Source organism: Hyperolius riggenbachi, chromosome 5, assembly GCF_040937935.1.
Source record: "Hyperolius riggenbachi isolate aHypRig1 chromosome 5, aHypRig1.pri, whole genome shotgun sequence".
NCBI classification, from domain to species: Eukaryota; Metazoa; Chordata; class Amphibia; order Anura; family Hyperoliidae; genus Hyperolius; species Hyperolius riggenbachi.
Genome location: NC_090650.1, coordinates 262793240 through 262811716, shown reverse-complemented (window position 1 = coordinate 262811716; position 18477 = coordinate 262793240). Strand labels below are relative to the sequence as shown.

The 18477-nt window shown below is 44.4% G+C and overlaps 1 protein-coding gene across 2 annotated transcripts in view; it reads left to right on the top strand.

Annotated features, from left to right (window-relative positions):
• The first annotated feature begins 482 nt into the window (after nt 1-482).
• LOC137518696 (biogenesis of lysosome-related organelles complex 1 subunit 5-like) overlaps nt 483-18477 on the top strand; it is a 102504-nt gene continuing 84509 nt past the window's right edge. The window contains exons 1-2 of one of the 2 annotated variants that reach the window (XM_068236870.1): nt 483-727; nt 12259-12341. In XM_068236870.1, the coding sequence (XP_068092971.1) occupies nt 607-727; nt 12259-12341 (204 nt within the window). In that variant the 5' untranslated portion in view covers nt 483-606. Of the gene's footprint in view, nt 781-12258; nt 12342-18477 lie in introns of both variants that reach the window. The other variant, XM_068236871.1, reaches the window with a different exon arrangement.

Sequence of the window (18477 nt, the reverse complement as noted above, 5' to 3'; positions counted from 1 at the left end):
TCTGCAAGCAATTCTGAAAGCCTATTTATTTCAATAGGCTTTCATTTCGGATCCAAATTTACACATGAAGAAACTAGAAGAAATTGCATCATGTAAAAACTGAGCATTACATTTGAATAATATACTGACATTAAAGTTACTTTAACCTATCCCTGACTAATTAGGGGCTCGGGTTCTTTAGCTATAGCCTGGTTTGGTCCTATGGTAGAACCAGCCCTGATGCTGTTTGACTGCAGCTTGGCCCAAGAGTTGTATGCACCCTTTTCTGTTATTGGAGTTGTATGTTTACGGAATATACCCCACACTACTCCTGTTTGTTTCCTCAGTGTCAACCCATCCCACCGAAGAAGTGAAGGCAAGGCAGGCAGCCAGTGAAACAGCGAGAAGCAACGTGTGGAGAAAACCACTTCCTGACAGCGGAGAACCAGCTGATCAGAGTCACCAATCACGCATAGATGCTGTATCCAATCCCGAGCCGAGTCAGGATAGCCTGTTGGGCAGCATGTGACTGTGTACGGATGTGTACGCCTCCTACTCCTGTACATACAGGGTACTCTCATGGCTGGTGACTGACTGCAGACCAGAAAGCTGGATTACAAGAGGAAGATGAGCGGCAGCAGCACCATCTCTCCTCCGAAAGCATCTGGAGCGTCTCCGCAGACACAGAGCCCGAAGCCCCGGGACAGCGGCAGCTCTGTAGCGCCAGCAACTCAGCTTATCATTAAGGGTATGAGGACAGCCGTGGAGGGGTACTGGGTACGATGGAAGCAGCGGAGTGGTGTAAGTTGTGAATGATGGCAGCAGTGGAGGGGTACAGGCTGGGTATGATGGCAGCAGTGGAGGGGGACAACAAGCTTGGTATGATGGCAGTAGTGGAGAGTATGACAGCAGTGTAGGGGTACTGGGTACGATGGAAGCAGTGGAGTAGTATAAGTTGGGAATGTTGGCAGCAATGGAGTGGTACAGAATGGGTATGATGGCAGCAGTGGAGTGGTACAGACGGGTATGATGGCAGCAGTGGAGTGGTACAGGCTGGATATGATTGTAGCAGTGGAGTGGTACAGGCTGGGGTATGATGGCAACAGTGGAGTGATACAGGCTGGGTATGATGGCAGCAGTGGAGTGGTACAGGCTGGGTATGATGGCAGCAGTGGAGTGGTACAGGCTGGGTATGATGGCAGCAGTGGAGTGATACAGGCTGGGTATGATGGCAGCAGTGGAGTGATACAGGCTGGGTATGATGGCAGCAGTGGAGTGGTACAGACTGGGTATGATGGCAGCAGTGGAGTGGTACAGGCTGGATATGATGGCAGCAGTGGAGTGGTACAGGCTGGATATGATGGCAGCAGTGGAGTGGTACAGGCTGGATATGATGGCAGCAGTGGAGTGGTACAGGCTGGATATGATGGCAGCAGTGGAGTGGTACAGGCTGGATATGATGGCAGCAGTGGAGTGGTACAGGCTGGATATGATGGCAGCAGTGGAGTGGTACAGGCTGGATATGATGGCAGCAGTGGAGTGGTACAGGCTGGATATGATGGCAGCAGTGGAGTGGTACAGGCTGGATATGATGGCAGCAGTGGAGTGGTACAGGCTGGATATGATGGCAGCAGTGGAGTGGTACAGGCTGGATATGATGGCAGCAGTGGAGTGGTACAGGCTGGGTATGATGGCAGCAGTGGAGTGGTACAGGCTGGGTATTATGGCAGCAGTGGAGTGGTACAGACGTGTATGATGGCAGCAGTGAAGTGGTACAGACGTGTATGATGGCAGCAGTGGAGTGGTACAGACGTGTATGATGGCAGCAGTGGAGTGGTACAGACGGGTATGATGGCAGCAGTGGAGTGGTACAGACGGCTATGATGGCAGCAGTGGAGTGGTACAGACGGCTATGATGGCAGCAGTGGAGTGGTACAGGCTGGATATGATGGCAGCAGTGGTGTGGTACAGGCTGGATATGATGGCAGCAGTGGAGTGGTACAGGCTGGATATGATGGCAGCAGTGGAGTGGTACAGGCTGGATATGATGGCAGCAGTGGAGTGGTACAGGCTGGATATGATGGCAGCAGTGGAGTGGTACAGGCTGGATATGATGGCAGCAGTGGAGTGGTACAGGCTGGGTATGATGGCAGCAGTGGAGTGGTACAGGCTGGGTATGATGGCAGCAGTGGAGTGGTACAGGCTGGGTATTATGGCAGCAGTGGAGTGGTACAGACGTGTATGATGGCAGCAGTGGAGTGGTACAGACGTGTATGATGGCAGCAGTGGAGTGGTACAGACGGGTATGATGGCAGCAGTGGAGTGGTACAGACGGCTATGATGGCAGCAGTGGAGTGGTACAGACGGCTATGATGGCAGCAGTGGAGTGGTACAGACGGCTATGATGGCAGCAGTGGAGTGGTACAGGCTGGATATGATGGCAGCAGTGGTGTGGTACAGGCTGGATATGATGGCAGCAGTGGTGTGGTACAGGCTGGATATGATGGCAGCAGTGGAGTGGTACAGGCTGGATATGATGGCAGCAGTGGAGTGGTACAGGCTGGATATGATGGCAGCAGTGGAGTGGTACAGGCTGGATATGATGGCAGCAGTGGAGTGGTACAGGCTGGATATGATGGCAGCAGTGGAGTGGTACAGGCAGGGATTGTTGACATTAAAGAGATACAGATGTAGTTCAATAATAGCAGTGCATGGATACAGGCAGGACATGATGACAGCAGTGTGGAGCAAAAGGCAGAGGATGAGCACAACAGAGTAGGAGTACAGGCAGGGTACAACGACAGCAGTGTAATAGTACCGAAAGTCTGCTTTTGGGAAACAACCAAAGAATACTGGGTAGGAAGCTGATGCACTACCCTCCTGGCTATTCCAACAAATCTCTTCACTGCTGCTGGGCTGAGGGACCAGCATGGTATATAGTGCAGAGCCCCAGCAGAAATATAGGGCTCCCATTAGATTGTGAAAGACCAATGAAAGTCCTCCCTAGCAACAGAGAGGAATTTTGTTGGTCCACCTTGAACCAATGAGAACCCTTCCCATTGCAATCCAATGGGAGCTGTATGCTTCTGCCAGAGCACTGAGCTTTATATTGTGCTTGTCCTCGAGCCCAGCAGTGAGGAAAGACCAAAATGGTGGCGGAAGACACAGAATACATATGAGTAGATCTGGAACAGAGGAAGGAAACAGCAAACGGCCTAGTGAGAACGAACAATGTCCCTTCTAGGGCCTGGTGCACACCAGAGGAGTTTTTCTGAGCGTCTTGAGTTTTTAAATCTGCTGCTAATGTTATCCTATGTGTCTGTGCACACTGGAGCAATGCGGTTTTGTAAAAAAAACCCATAGCATTACATTGTGAAGAGCTTTTGAAACCTCTAAAAGCTCTTCCCAATGTAATGCTATGGGGTTTTTTACAAAACCTCATTGCTCCAGTGTGCACAGACACATAGGATAACATTAGCAGCAGATTTAAAAACTCAAAACGCTCAGAAAAACTCCTCTGGTGTGCACCAGGCCTAATAGTCTTGCATGGATTCCACGAGCATCTGCAGTGCCTGAGGTCTCTGGAAAAATCATGCCTGTCAGGAATGTGCACTGTGATCCCCCTCCTGTTCTGCATCTTTGTGGAAAGTGTGACTGGATCCTTTGCTTAACATAGGATCAGTTTAACCATCTGCTTGCGCCCCACTGAATTGATTCATTTTTTTAGCGTTAACCAGTTCACCCCCAAGGGTTTTTGTCCTAACAGACCACAGCAATTTTCACCTGTCAGTGCTCCTTCCTTTTATTCCCTAATAACTTTATTACTACTTAAAGTTATCACAACAAAATGATCTATACCTCATTTTTTTCACCACCAATTAGGCTTTCTGTGGGTAGTACATTTCGCTAAGATTTTTTTTTTTTTTTTTTTTTTTTTTTTATTATTCTAAATGCGTTTTAACAGGAAAAATAAGAAAATGTAAAAAATTAATTATTTCTCAGTTTCAGCCATTATAGTTTTAAAATTAAATGTTCTCCTGTGCATAAAACTGACACATTTTATTTGCCCAGTTGTCCTGATTATTAAACTGTTTAAAGAGACTCCGTAACAAAAATTGCATCCTGTTTTTTATCATCCTACAAGTTCCAAAAGCTATTCTAATGTGTTCTGGCTTATTGCAGCACGTTCTACTATCACCATCTCTGTAATAAATCAACTTATCTCTCTCTTGTCAGACTTGTCAGCCTGTGTCTGGAAGGCTGCCAAATCTTCAGTGTTGTGGTTCTGTGATGCATCTCCCCCCTCCAGGCCCCTCTCTGCACACTGCCTGTGTATTATTTAGATTAGGGAAGCTTCTCTCTTCTCTCTTATCTTTTACAAGCTGGATAAATCCTCCTCTGAGCTGGCTGGGCTTTCACATACTGAGGAATTACATACAGGCAGAGCTGTCTGCACTCTGCAGGAAGAAACAGCCTGACACTTCAGTGGAAGATAGCTGCAGGGGGAAAGAAACACACAAATGATCTCTTGAGATTCAAAAGGAAGGGTGTATACAGCCTGCTTGTGTATGAATGTATTTTCTATGTGTGGACATACTGTACATCAACCTACTTCCTGTTTTGGTGGCCATTTTGTTTGTTTATAAACAAACTTTTTAAAACTGTTTTTAACCACTTTTAATGCGGCGAGGAGCGGCGAAATTGTGACAGAGGGTAATAGATGTCCCCTAACGCACTGGTATGTTTACTTTTGTGCGATTTTAACAATACAGATTCTCTTTAAATTATGTCCCTATCACAATGTATGGCGACAATATATTATTTGGAAATATAGGTGTTTTTCTGTTTGTGTTTAATTTTTTTTTTTTCTTGTTCGGTCCATAATGACAAGCCCCTATGTAGTAAAGTAAAAGTAATTTTCCCTCATAAAATATAGATTAAAAAAGTCCCTAAGGCAACTATTTATGTATTTTTTTTTCCCTTAAACTGATTTTTTTTTTTTTTTACAATTTTTTTTTTTTTATGGGGGGGGGGTTTGGAAGTGTAAGTTAATAATATTATGTATGTATGTGCCTGTATGTGTAATTATACTTTTTAGCCACAAGTAGGCGCCAAACACTTTCCCGTTTGGTAGGAAGTGTTCACTTTTTGTTTTTTATAACTACACTGTGACACTCGATCCTCTTCCCCAATCGCTGAACACGGAATCCAGACGGAAACGGCGACGGGATTTGCACGCAAACATGCAAATCGGCGGTGGGAACGAGCGACTTATTAAAACGTCCTGTTGCCGTTAACAGGCTCAAACAGGACGTAAAAAGTCTGGAAGCCATTAACTGGTTAAAGAGTACTCAAGGTCAAAATGACAGGTTCTGTGTAAATGATCAAGGAAGAGGGCGGAGGGTCGTGGTGTTAAATACTCACCTTGCTGACATCTTCCCTCCAGACAGGTGATCGTTCTAACTCCTAGTCTGTACAGCACCACGGAAGATACCACCGTATGCTGTAAATCAATAACAATAATCATAATCATCTCTGTGCTACTGTGACCAGAACTGGAGGTGTGAGTGAACTTGCAAAGAGATAAAAACAGGGAACACCAAGAGCCCCAATAGTGTAATTTGTACTGGACAAGGTGGCAATAAGTTTGTATTGCTAAATACTCACAAGTCAGGGTCACCAGCAGGCAACCACTGTAAAGGCAGGTGGGGAGATTGTCCTGACCCCACTCAGGATTAAGAAGTCGCTCTCTGTAGACAGGAAGAAAGGGTAGCAACCCTCCACCAAGGGTGGACTCAAAATTGTATACAATGAACAGAGGCGCCAAAAGTATAAGATTAGATTAAATGAGCTTAAAAACCAACTTAAATGGCAAAATTGAAGGAGGAAGTGGTGGTCTTACCTCCCTCAAGCAGACACGACAACGACTGCGATTCAGACAGTCAAACACATTTATTAGGAACTCCAAAAAGAAATGCAACGCGTTTCGCAGGTTCAACCCCGCTTCATCAGGCAATATAGGGAGGAGTATCAAACAATCTGCACATGGATTCAAATTAAGAGAGGTGCTTAATTTGAATCCATGTGCAGATTGTTTGATACTCCTCCCTATATTGCCTGATGAAGCGGGGTTGAACCTGCGAAACGCGTTGCATTTCTTTTTGGAGTTCCTAATAAATGTGTTTGACTGTCTGAATCGCAGTCGTTGTCGTGTCTGCTTGAGGGAGGTAAGACCACCACTTCCTCCTTCAATTTTGCCATTTAAGTTGGTTTTTAAGCTCATTTAATCTAATCTTATACTTTTGGCGCCTCTGTTCATTGTATACAATTTGGAGGTGTGAGTGGTGTGATATATATATATATATATATATTATATAATTTTTCCAGGAACGTCCTTGGACAGCACCCCTGAGACCTGTCTCCCTCCCCACAATTGATGGACAGGAACTAGATTAGCATAAAAGATTTGCATCAATTAGGCAGACATATAAGCAGGGTGAAACCAGACCTCGTCAGTTGTTTTCTGTCCACCACCAGGAGCTGGATGAGAAGCTGGAGCCAACCATGTCCGTGGGACAGGAGCTGTGTAGCGGGATTTCCTGGTTGTAGGCCGGTTAGTGTACTGGCCCAGGTTCCGTGCTGCACCTACTGGCTTCTCCGTATCAGAAGGACTACATGCCGGACGCGTTCATAGCCCACTTCCGGATTGCGGATCATGTGATCACGCGGGCAGACTGACGCCACCTCGACCCCGGAAGTACTTCCTGATTCGCCGCCCGGAGTCATGCGGCTGCTGATGCGGCTGCTGCATTTGCGGTCCCCACCCTCTGAGTCGGCGTGGCTGCTACGGATCGAGGGATGCGGAGACGGATGGTTCCGGGCGGCGGAAGAGGTATGAGCGAGGGGGACTATGTGTCATCTGACACTGTTTCTGTGGGAAATCTTTTAGAGACACCACAGGTAGAGGGGCGGTATTTCTTGGGCGGCCTATTTAAACTAAGCACATGGTCTCTGCATTATTACTTCGATCATGGACGCTGCCGCAGGACTTGGGTCTACTAGATCTGTGGAGCCTGGTTCCGATGCCTCTCTGGTAGGACATTGATATGAATCCTAACAGTTGTTTGCTATAATACGCTTAAAGGGGCATATTCTGATTATACTTTCCCATCTGTTCTCTTGTAGCCCACTGTGCCTAAATCAGTTAAAGACAAGCCCGATTTACCTGATAAGGGAGAAAAGAGTGACAAGGGAAAGTCTACACAGAAATCGGATTATAAGAAGTGTGCTATATGTTCAGAGAGAATATCATCATCATCATCATCCTCAAGGCCTCTTTGCCGTAATTGTACTGATAAAATTGTTAAGAAGGAATCCCCTGTAATCTTCAAAGACCTTATGGGTTGGATGAAGTCTGAAATGGCAACTGCGATCCAAGTGATCAAGGAAGCTAACATTCCATCTAATATTCCATCAGATGTTAATCCTGCATCCCAGCCCTCAGCCTCTACTGCCTCTGAGGCAGCCCCTGTTCGGGTAGTTCCTTCTACGCTTGAACAAGAACCTGCAGAATCAGTCCCTACTCATAAAAGGAGAGGAGAGGACTCGGCTGAGTCAGATTTATCTGAGGGTGAGGTAGCCATCTCCTCGTTAGAGGAGATCGGTTCTGAAGATGAACATACAGAGGATAAATTGCATAGGTTTGCTTTTCCCCCAGACTCTATGAAAATTTTTCTGAAAGCAATGCATGATACTATGGGGATAAAACCTGACGAAAAGACTCTTACTCCATTAGATCAGATGTATGTAGGTCTATCTGACCCTGAGACTGTTTATATACCTGTTCACGGTGCCCTAAAGAATATTGTTAAACGAGAGTGGGATAATCCTGAGAGAAGAGCCTTCTGGCCAAAATCCCTATCTAAAAAGTATCCATTTAATCCAGAAGATCAGAAGTTCTGGGGTACAGCCCCAAAACTTGATCCCTCATTATCCAAACTGTCTAGGAGGTCAGACCTTCAGTTTGAAGATTTTGGTAACCTCAGGGATCCCATAGACAAGAAAATGGACAACATTTTAAGGAGAGCATGGGAGTCGTCTACTCTAACTTTAAAACCAGCAGTAGCATCCACAGCAGCAGCTAGGTCTCTGAAGGTCTGGTTATTGAATACACAATCCCGCATTGCTTCAGGAGTACCCAGGGAAGAGATACTTAAAGATTTTGATAATTTGTTGCATGGAGCTAATTATCTTTCAGATGCAGCAGACGACACAGTACGACTAACAGCTCGAACTTCAGCCCTGGTGAATACATCAAGGAGAGGCATTTGGGTAAAGACCTGGCAAGGTGACACGTCTTCTAAATCAAAATTATGTGGGATCCCTTGTGAGGGTGAGTTCCTGTTCGGATCCAAATTAGATGATATCCTAGAGAGATCAGCTGATAGGAAAAAGAACTTTCCATTTAAGAGGAGGAATTTTCAAAGAAAGGGGTCCTTTCGAGACCAAAAGAAAGAGACTGACAGCAGGCCCCCCAATAAGAGACGTTGGGTCCCAAATAAAACACAGCGTTCTAAGCCCAATTTTTCCTCCAATTTCTCCTCTAATCCAACCTCACAGCCCCCTAGACAATGACGCCAGGCTTCCAGTGGGGGGCAGAATTGCGCTCTTCTACGAAAAATGGGAATCCATTTCTCAAAACAAGTGGCTACTAAACATAATTCTGGAAGGGTACAAGATCGAGTTCTCAGACCACCCTCCAAGTCAGTTCTTCCTAACACCATCTCCAAAGGATCCAATCAAAGATCTAGCTTTAAAGACAGAGGTGTCCTCACTGTTAGAAAAGAAAGTAATCAGATTAGTCCCAAAGTGCCAGCAGTATCAGGGTTTTTACTCACCAGTGTTCCTTGTAAAAAAAACCCAGGGTCAATACAGATTCATCCTGAACTTAAAGAGATTAAACATGTCAATAAGATATCGGAAGTTCAGAATGGACAATGTTCGCAGCGTAATAAATCTGCTTCAACATCAATGTTACATGTCTTCTCTAGACCTCAAGGATGCATACCTGCACATACCAATTCATCTGGAATCTCAGAGGTATCTGCGGTTTGCCCTGATGCTACAAGGAGAGGTAAGACACTATCAGTTTCTTGCCCTCCCCTTTGGTCTATCCTCTGCACCATGGCTATTTACTAAAGTACTATGTGAGATCTTGGCGGTTCTTAGACTACAATCTATTCACATTATCGCCTATCTAGATGATCTTTTGATCTGGGGTCCATCCTTTGAGTCTGTGCATGCTCAAGTGAATGTCTGCTTAGACTTTCTTCAATCCTTGGGATGGTTGATTAATTGGGAAAAGTCCTCTCTTACTCCCTGTCAATCTATGGAATATTTGGGTTTCACTATATCTTCTCTTGCTAACCTGGTGATTCTGCCCGAGAGAAAAATATCTGCCATTCTAAGATGTGTTCTTTCTTTCCAGGAAATGAAATCAGTCACACTAAGGAAAGCTATGACACTGCTGGGATTACTAACCTCTTCACTTCCCGCGGTTCAGTGGGGACAGCTGCACGCCAGGACTCTTCAACATTGGATTTTAAGGAGTTGGAATCGGAAGAAGGAATCTTTAGACAAGTCTGTCATCATTCCTCAGAGAGTCAAGAGATCGCTGGATTGGTGGTTGAGGCCTCCTCATCTCTCGAAAGGAAATCTGTGGAACTTTCCCTCAGAGACTGTTATAACGACAGACGCGAGCGCCTGGGGATGGGGAGCCCATCTAGGCACATCCCCAGCTCAGGGAACTTGGTCAGTACACTTACGATCATCAAACAACAGAGAACTTCAGGCAGTATGGGAGGCTTTGCAACACTTCCAGGACCAGATAAGACAGACTCATGTCACGATTCGAACAGACAACAACACAGTTGTGGCATATCTAAACAGGCAAGGGGGAACAAGGAGCCGATCCCTTTACTTACAAGCAGATCAGATTTTGAGATGGTCCGAGATGAACTTGAAGTCCCTGAAAGCTCTACATCTGAAGGGAACATTAAATCAGCTGGCAGACTTCCTGAGTCGATCCCCTCTTCACCAGGACGAATGGTCTCTAAACGAGGAGGTATTTCAGGAGATCACAGAGCAATGGGGTCATCCAGTCCTGGATCTCTTTGCACGAAGGAACAACAAGAAGTGCCCGATGTTCTGCTCCCTGTGTCCACAGGACAAGCCCTTGGCGGTAGACGCATTCTCAATAAAATGGAGTCCAGGACTAATGTATGTTTTCCCTCCTCTATGTCTAATACCTCGGGTTCTCAGCAGGATATGCCAGGATCAAGCAAAAGTAATAGTACCATACTGGCCAAAGAGACCCTGGTTTACTCTTCTAAGGAGCTTAGCTACAGCAGATCCAATTCGTCTTCAGATGCGGCCAGACCTTCTTCTTCAGGGTCCAGCATTTCATCCCAATCTGCAGATGCTTCATCTTTCCGCATGGAGCCTGAATGGAGGTTATTAAAGAACAGAGGTTCAAACAAGCTTTCAGAGACTTTATTGCAAAGTAGGAAAAAAGTCACAAGGCAAATCTATGGAAAGGTCTGGAATGTGTACAATGAATGGTGTTTTCAGAATTCAAGAGAAGTGAGTTCTTCCCTTTCGGTTCTCGAGTTCCTGCAAGATGGTTATGAAATGGGGCTCAGCACAAGCACTTTGAAGGTTCACACATCCGCCCTTAGTGTGTTTCTGGAAAGGAGACTAGCAGAGGAAGAATACTTTGTCCGTTTTTTCAGAGCTCTAAAACGTCTTAGACCGTTTGTTCAATGTAAGATGCCATCTTGGGACCTCAACACAGTACTTCAGGCCTTGTGTGAAGCCCCCTTCGAACCTCTGGAGGAGGTCTCGGACAAGATATTAACCCTTAAAACAACCTTCCTAATAGCAATCACTTCCGCCAGGAGAATTTGTGAACTTCAGGCCCTTTCAGTGAAGGAACCGTATTGTGTAATTTCAGGAGACAGAATAACTCTGCGTCTCGACACCTCTTTTCTGCCTAAGGTAGTCTCAAGATTTCATAGATCTCAAGAAATATTTCTGCCCTCATTTTGTAATAATCCTTCAAACAGCAAGGAACAGAGACTTCATTGCCTCGATGTGAGAAGAACTGTATTAACATACATTGAAAGATCCAGTTTATGGAGAAAGTCAGATGCTCTGTTTGTTTTATTTGGAGGAAAATTCAGAGGAAAACAGGCTTCAAAGAGCTCGATCGCCAGATGGATAAGACAAACTATTGCTTTAGCCTATTCTCGCCAGGGGAAGATCCTATCCTCATCTGTGAAGGCACATTCTACAAGAGCAGTATCAGCATCTTGGGCAGAGAAGGCAGGAGCCACGATTGAGCAGATCTGTAGAGCGGCTACCTGGTCTAGTCAAAATACATTCGTAAAACACTATAGACTAGATGTCTTAGCAAGCTCAGACTTGACATTTGGTAGAAAAGTGTTACAAGCAGTTGTCCCCCCCTAAATTATATGGTCTTGTCTATCGTCTCAGGGGTGCTGTCCAAGGACGTTCCTGGAAAGACACTAATTACTTACGGTAACGTCTTTTCCAGTAGTCCGAAGGACAGCACCCTTGCGACCCACCCTTTATTCTATTAAAACATATTTTTTGGAAGCATTACATAATGGTGTTGTCTTTTTTATTACTGACGAGGTCTGGTTTCACCCTGCTTATGTCTGCCTAATTGATGCAAATCTTTTATGCTAATCTAGTTCCTGTCCATCAATTGTGGGGAGGGAGACAGGTCTCAGGGGTGCTGTCCTTCGGACTACTGGAAAAGACGTTACCGTAAGTAATTAGTGTCTTTTTTTTTCTAAACACACTTCAGGTGCTGCACCACACTAAACGTTTACACCAAAACAGTTTTGCACATATATCGTGTTCATTGAGATCCCTTTTCTAATCTACAAAAGCAGCACATATTTTCTGGTAGAATTTACTCACCACAGAACAAAGCCACTGCATATGAAGGTAACTACTGCACAGATGTTCCCTTCCACATCTTAAAAGGCAGCTGCCTCAGTTCAGAATTGCTCTGGTCTCCTCATTACCTCTAGCCTCCATATCTATACACGGATCTATTATTTGCCATTTGCAGCTTTGGCCAGCACCTGTTTGCTAGTTTTGTTTGTTTTTGTTTTTTTTATTTCAAACTGAATTCGTTTTGCCCATATTTTGCATCAATTTATTTTTTTATTTTATACAATTGTTTTACAGATGTTGGGGAAATACATTCTAGACTGCTGGATCACCGTCCAGTAATTCATGGAGAAACGCGATACTTTATAAAGGAGTTTGAGGTAGGTAATAACACTTATTGTTTTCACGGCAATTGATTGTTTTGTGCTAACTCACCTACTGGATGAGAGTTTCACCAACAGCAAATCATTTTATGCTTTCTAGGCAGTTTACACAATTATACAGGAAATAAAACATAAGCAAAAGCCTTGGCACTAGATAGGTAACCAACACAAACCTGATAATCCTTTCTAATAGGTTCAAACCTAACATTTGTCCCAAACCAAACAGAAATAAACAGCAGTCTTTGCCAGCACAAAATCCAAATACCTTTCTGATCAGTTCACCACAGACGTGATTCCAAGAACAGGATCCTTGGACTGACCAAATCAACCTTTTTATGTCAACTGAGCACCAATTTCAGGGAGAACGCCAACTTCTAGAGTATATTGGCTACAATGGTAGTGCAGACTAGAGAGATCTGGCACATATGTACACACCATGAGCCATATGCAATTCACTTTTTTTTATCTGAGTTTTCTCCTAGGAGATAATTTTTCAATGTATTTTTAAAATAGATTTTCTGCATTTAGTAACTGAAAAATACCAAAATGTAGGTGAAAGAGTAATATCAAAATTACTTTTAGTATTTTCTTGCTTGCTGGTGGCTTAAAAGGCATTTTATTGACCAGTTTAAAAATATCACCTAGGAGAAAATTCAGGAGAAAAAGTTAATTGCATATGGCCCCATGTGTCACTTTCCCTGCTGCTGCATTGGCATGTTGAAAACCAAGTATTTCCAGGTAAGATTCAGCGGGAAGTTAGCTGTCCTCCAACTTCTCAACTAGCTAGTGTTAAATGGGCACTATGGTGAAAAATTGTAAAATTTTAAATGTGTGCCAACTGCAAACATAGACAAATAAGAAATACTTTTTTTAGTGTAAAATGAGCCATAAATTACTTTTCTCCTATGAAGCTGTCACTTACAGTAGGTAGTAGAAATCTGATAGAAGCGACTGGTTTTGGACTAGTCCATCACTTCATATGAGAGAGAGAGAGCGAGCAAGACTATTTATAAAGATATTCCCTAAAAAGGATATAAAGCTAATGGGAATCCCGATGTAAATAAAAAAGTCAGATACTCACCTAAGGAGAGGGAAGGCTCGGTCCTAATAAGCCTTCCCTCTCCTCTCCCGGTGCCCTCCGTGCTGCGCTGGCTCCCCCATTCTCATCCCCCGCCGAAGGGACTTCGGGAGCCGAGAGCGGCCCGTCCTTGGGAGCGCTCGGGCTCACGAAGCATTTCCGAAGCCTCCCTTCGACCGGGAGACAGCGGTATTTGACCAAAATGGTCTAATACCTCTACGGGGGAGCCAGGACAACAGCGGGGAGAGGAGAGGGGACACTCTATGGGACCCAGAGCCTCCCTCTCCTTAGGTGAGTATCTGACCTAAAAAAAGAAAAAGAAAAAACTGGTTCCCATTCACTTTAAACAATGATGCTGGCCAGCTTCCCTGCTCGCTACAGTTTTTTTGGCAGTTGGACAGAGCAACTGCCATTCACTAAGTGCTTTTGAAAATAAATCTTTGAGAATCCCTCATGAAGAGATGGACTAGTCCAAAACCTGTCACTTCTGTCAGATTTCTACTACCTACTGTAAGTGGGAGCAACATGGGAGAAAAGTAATTCATTTATGGCTCATTTTACTCTGGAAAAAACGTACTTATTTGTCTGTTGCACATATTTTAAATTTTACAATTTTTCGCCATAGTGCCCCTTTATTGATAAAATTAGGCCTATACATAACCAACCTAGAGTAGTATACTTCTCCAAGCATCTATTGCAACATACAGCTGTAGTTAATACTATTTTTAAAATGCATGATAGTCATACCAAAACAATGCAATGGCCAAAAATGTTGTTTTTAAGCTTACCATATAGTAGACCATATTTCTATATAGTAGAGGTGATGGGTCTTGGTAGTCAGTGGATTGCAAAGAGACTCTGAGCCCTTTTCAGGTAGTCACATCAGCATTCTCCAAGATTTTGTTACATTTCAGTGTTCTCCCCAGACATTTTTTCCAGCCGGGTGGTTTGAAAAAGTAGCCGGGTGGGGCAATATGAGAGCATGCAGGGCCGTTGCCTCTGTGCACAACTCTGCTTACAGAATAGGAGGCGGTGAACCGATGACAGCTGGGTGATCTCAAAAACTAAGTGGCTTTCCGCTGCAGTGATTGCTGATATTCTACTACTCAATCCCGTTAGCAAAATATATGTAATCTTTATATATTTAGTAGCAAGAAAAAGTATGTCAACCCTTTGGAATTATATGGGTTTTTGCACAAATTGGTCATAAAATGTGATCTGATCTTCATGTGTCACAATAGACAATTGCCACACAATTAAATGTTTCCATGTTTTTATTGAACACGCCATGTAAACATTTACAGTGCAGGTGGAAAAAGTATGTGAACCCCTAGACTAATTACATTTCCAAGAGCTAATTGGAGTGAGGTGTCAGTCAGCTGGAGTTCAATCACTTAGATGAGATTGGAGGTGTTGGTTACATCTGCCTTGCCCTATAAAAAAACACCAGTTTTGGGTTTGCTTTTTCCAAGGATTGCCTGGTGTGAATGAGGCCTCGCACAAAAGAGCTCTCAGAAGACCTATCATTAAGAATTGTTGACATGCATAAAGCTGGAAAGGGTTATAAAGTATCTCCAAAAGCCTCGCAATTTATCAGTCCACGATAAGACAGATTGTCCATAAATGGAGAAAGTTCAGCACTGCTGCTACCCTCCCTAAGAGTGGCTGTCCTGTAAAGATGTCTGCAAGAGCACAGCGCAGAATGCTCAATAAGGTGAAGAAGAATCCTACAGTGTCAGCTAAAGACTTACAAAAGTCTCTGGCATATGCTAACATCCCTGTTAGTGATATGTAAATCCCTAAACAAGAAGGGAGTTCATGGGAGGATACCACAATGGAAGCCACTGCTGTCCAAAAAACATTGCTGCACATTAAAAATTTGCAAAAGAGCACCTGGATGTTCCTCAGCAGTACTTGCAAAATGTTCTGTGGACAGATGAAACCAAAGTTCAGTTGTTTGGAAGAAACACGCAACACTATGTGTGTAGAAAAAGAGGCACAGCACACCAACATCAAAATCTTGTCCCAACTGTGAAGTATGGTGATGGGGGGCATCATGGTTTGGGGCTGCTTTGCTGCATCAGGGCCTGGACGGATTGCTATCATCAAAGGAAAAATGAATTCCAAAGTTTATCTAGACATGTTGCAAGAGAACATAAGGCCATCTGTCCACCAGCTGAAGCTCAGCAGAAGATGGATGTTGCAACAGGACAACGACCCAAAGCATAGAAGTAAATCAACAACAGAATGGCTTAAACAAAAGAAAAATCGCCTTCTGGAGTGGCCCTGTCAGTCCTGACCTTAAAGGAGTTGTCAGCCAAAATTTAAAAAAATGAGGTTTACTCACCTGGGGCTTTCTCCAGCCCCTTGCAGCCGACTGTCCCACGCCGACCTCTCCGCCGTTGTCTAGGGCTCCCCGCACGGTGCAGAGGCCGACCGCGGGGTTGGCCTTACTGTGACTGCGCAAACCACCGCTGTCAATCATGGCCGCGTGGTCCGCACCGCACTGCGCAGGTTTAGTCGGCCTTTGCCCCGTGCAGGGAGCCCGGGACATGAGTGGAGCTGTCGGCGTGGGACAGTCGGCTGCAAGGGGCTAGAGAAAGCCCCAGGTGAGTAAACTTTTTTTTTTTTTTAATATATTTTGGCTGATGATTCCTTTAACCTGATTGACATGCTGTGGCAGGACCTCAAGAAAGCGATTTACACCAGATATCCCAAGAATATTGCTGAACTAAAACCGTTCTGTAAAGGTCAAGAATTACTCCTGACCGTTGTGCACGTTTGATCTGCAACTACAGGAAACGTTTGGTTGAAATGATTGCTGCCAAAGGAGGTTCAACCAGTTATTAAATCCAAGGGTTCACACACTTTTTCCACCTGCACTGTGAATGGTGTGGTCAATAAAAACATGGAAACATTTATTTGTGTGGTATTATTAGTTAAAGCAGACTGTGGGTTGTCTGTTGTGACTTGTTATGAAGATCAGATCACATTTTACAACCAATTTGTGCAGAAATCCATATTCCAAAGGGTTCACATATATATATTTTTTTTTTTTTTCTCTTGCTACTGTAGGTAACTTTCTAGCAACTAGTTAGCCATACTTTCAAGTTCTACAGAAACTATTTCTGTAGACTTGGCATCTTCCACAGCACTTTACAGAATATATAGTTTTATATGACTAACAGCTCCTCATGCTGGGAATACACGGTTCGTTTGAAATTATCAATCGAGCCGCTGATGGCTCGATTGATAATTTCCGACCTGTCCGATACCCCGCCGGATCAATTCCGCGCTTGATACCGGCGGGGAGAGCAAAAGAGGAAGACGCATGGAAGATTAGGAAATGCCTGCGGAGACGAGCGGGAATCGATCCGTGGGGACGCACTGTGTATTCCCTGCATTAGAGGAGTTCAGTCTTAATGCCTAGCATATTAAAGGCTGCCATACACTGGTCGATTGCCATCAGATCGACCAACAGATAGATCCCTCTCTGATAGAATCTGATCAGAGAGGGATCTATTGGCTGCCCATACACTGCACACAGATTTTGAATCGATATCAGCATGAAATTGATTCTCAACCTGTGGAGCCACCGCATACTCGCCGTCCCCATTTGGTCTCCCCTGGCCAGCAGCAATGATATTAAATGTCTGCCGGCGCGAGTCCCCCGGGTCAGTGCTGTCACTTTCTCTGGCTGAACTTCTTCTCTATCTGATCTTCACGTCTGGTCCTGTGACCAGCCTAAGTTCAAACAGTAGAGGGCGCTGTACTTTTTGAACTTCCCCTTCTCACAGGACAGTATAGAAAGTGAAGAGGAGATATGGACCCCACGGACCTGGGAACTTGAGCCAGCAGGACTGGTGAGATTATTCCTGTGTCGGTCGTCACCGAATCGAACGCCATGCTCCCGACCTGCAGGCGATCGAGCAAAAATTTCTGCCTGGGCAGATCGACTGAATCGATTGATTTCGGATGGAAATCGGTCAACATTTGTGTTAACGATTTCACAGCAGATTCAATCGATGATCGAATCTGTTGTATATGGGCAGGAAATCAACCTAGTGTATGGGTACCTTTTTAATATTCTAGCGGCTGTACGTTTTTGTCTAAGGCCAATTATTGTTATGTTTATGGGATGTAAAGTAAAATAAAATCAGAGTGCCTTGAGAAAACTCATACAAACTCCATGCAGATAATGCACTAGTCAAAATTTTGAACCATGTACTATAAAATGAGATTGCTATCCAATATACCACCATATTACCTAATATGATCTGATAAAGTGAGCTGAAACGCCTCTTTTAAATTTATAAAAGTATGTGCCTGTTTGAACCTGCAGAACCTTAGTGAACGATGCTGATTAGGAGTAAGTACCGTAGATCTTTCCACAACTGAATTTTTCTTTTGCATTTTTTTAAAGCAATTTTTCTGTGCTGGTGATTCTTCTGCCATTTTTACTGGAAAGTGCAGAATACCAAAAAAAAAAAAAAAAACAGAATAAAGGCAGAAGTAGGTCATACTGTGGATTAAAATAAAGACCAGAAAATAATTTACCATGACGCCAGGCTGTGGACAGAGGAGAAAGTTTTACAGGTAGAGTACGTTTGGTTGAAGTTATTGCAAAAAAAAAATAAAATAGTTTTTTGAAAATTCATCATCCTCCCGCTTTAAAGGGACTCTGAGCTGGATTAAACAAAATGTTTTATACATACCTGGGGCTTCCTCCGGCCCCCTACGCATGGATCGCTCCCGCGCCACCGTATCGGAGCTGCAGGAAGACTGAGGATGGCAGTGTGGGAGCGATCCATGCGTATGGGGCGGGAGGAGGCCCCAGGTATGTATAAAACGTTTTATTTAACTACTTACAGACCGTGCTAATTGAAATCTACGCCCTGTTTTGATGACTATCTGGCTGCCAGGGTGTAGCTTTCAGTTCACTGCCGCTGCGCGCATCCGACGTCTTCGTCACTCGCGTGACGCCACCCACTTCTGTGGAGGCCTCCTCAGAAGTGGGCGGCCTCCCGCGAGGTGCACTAAGGCCTCTTGCACACT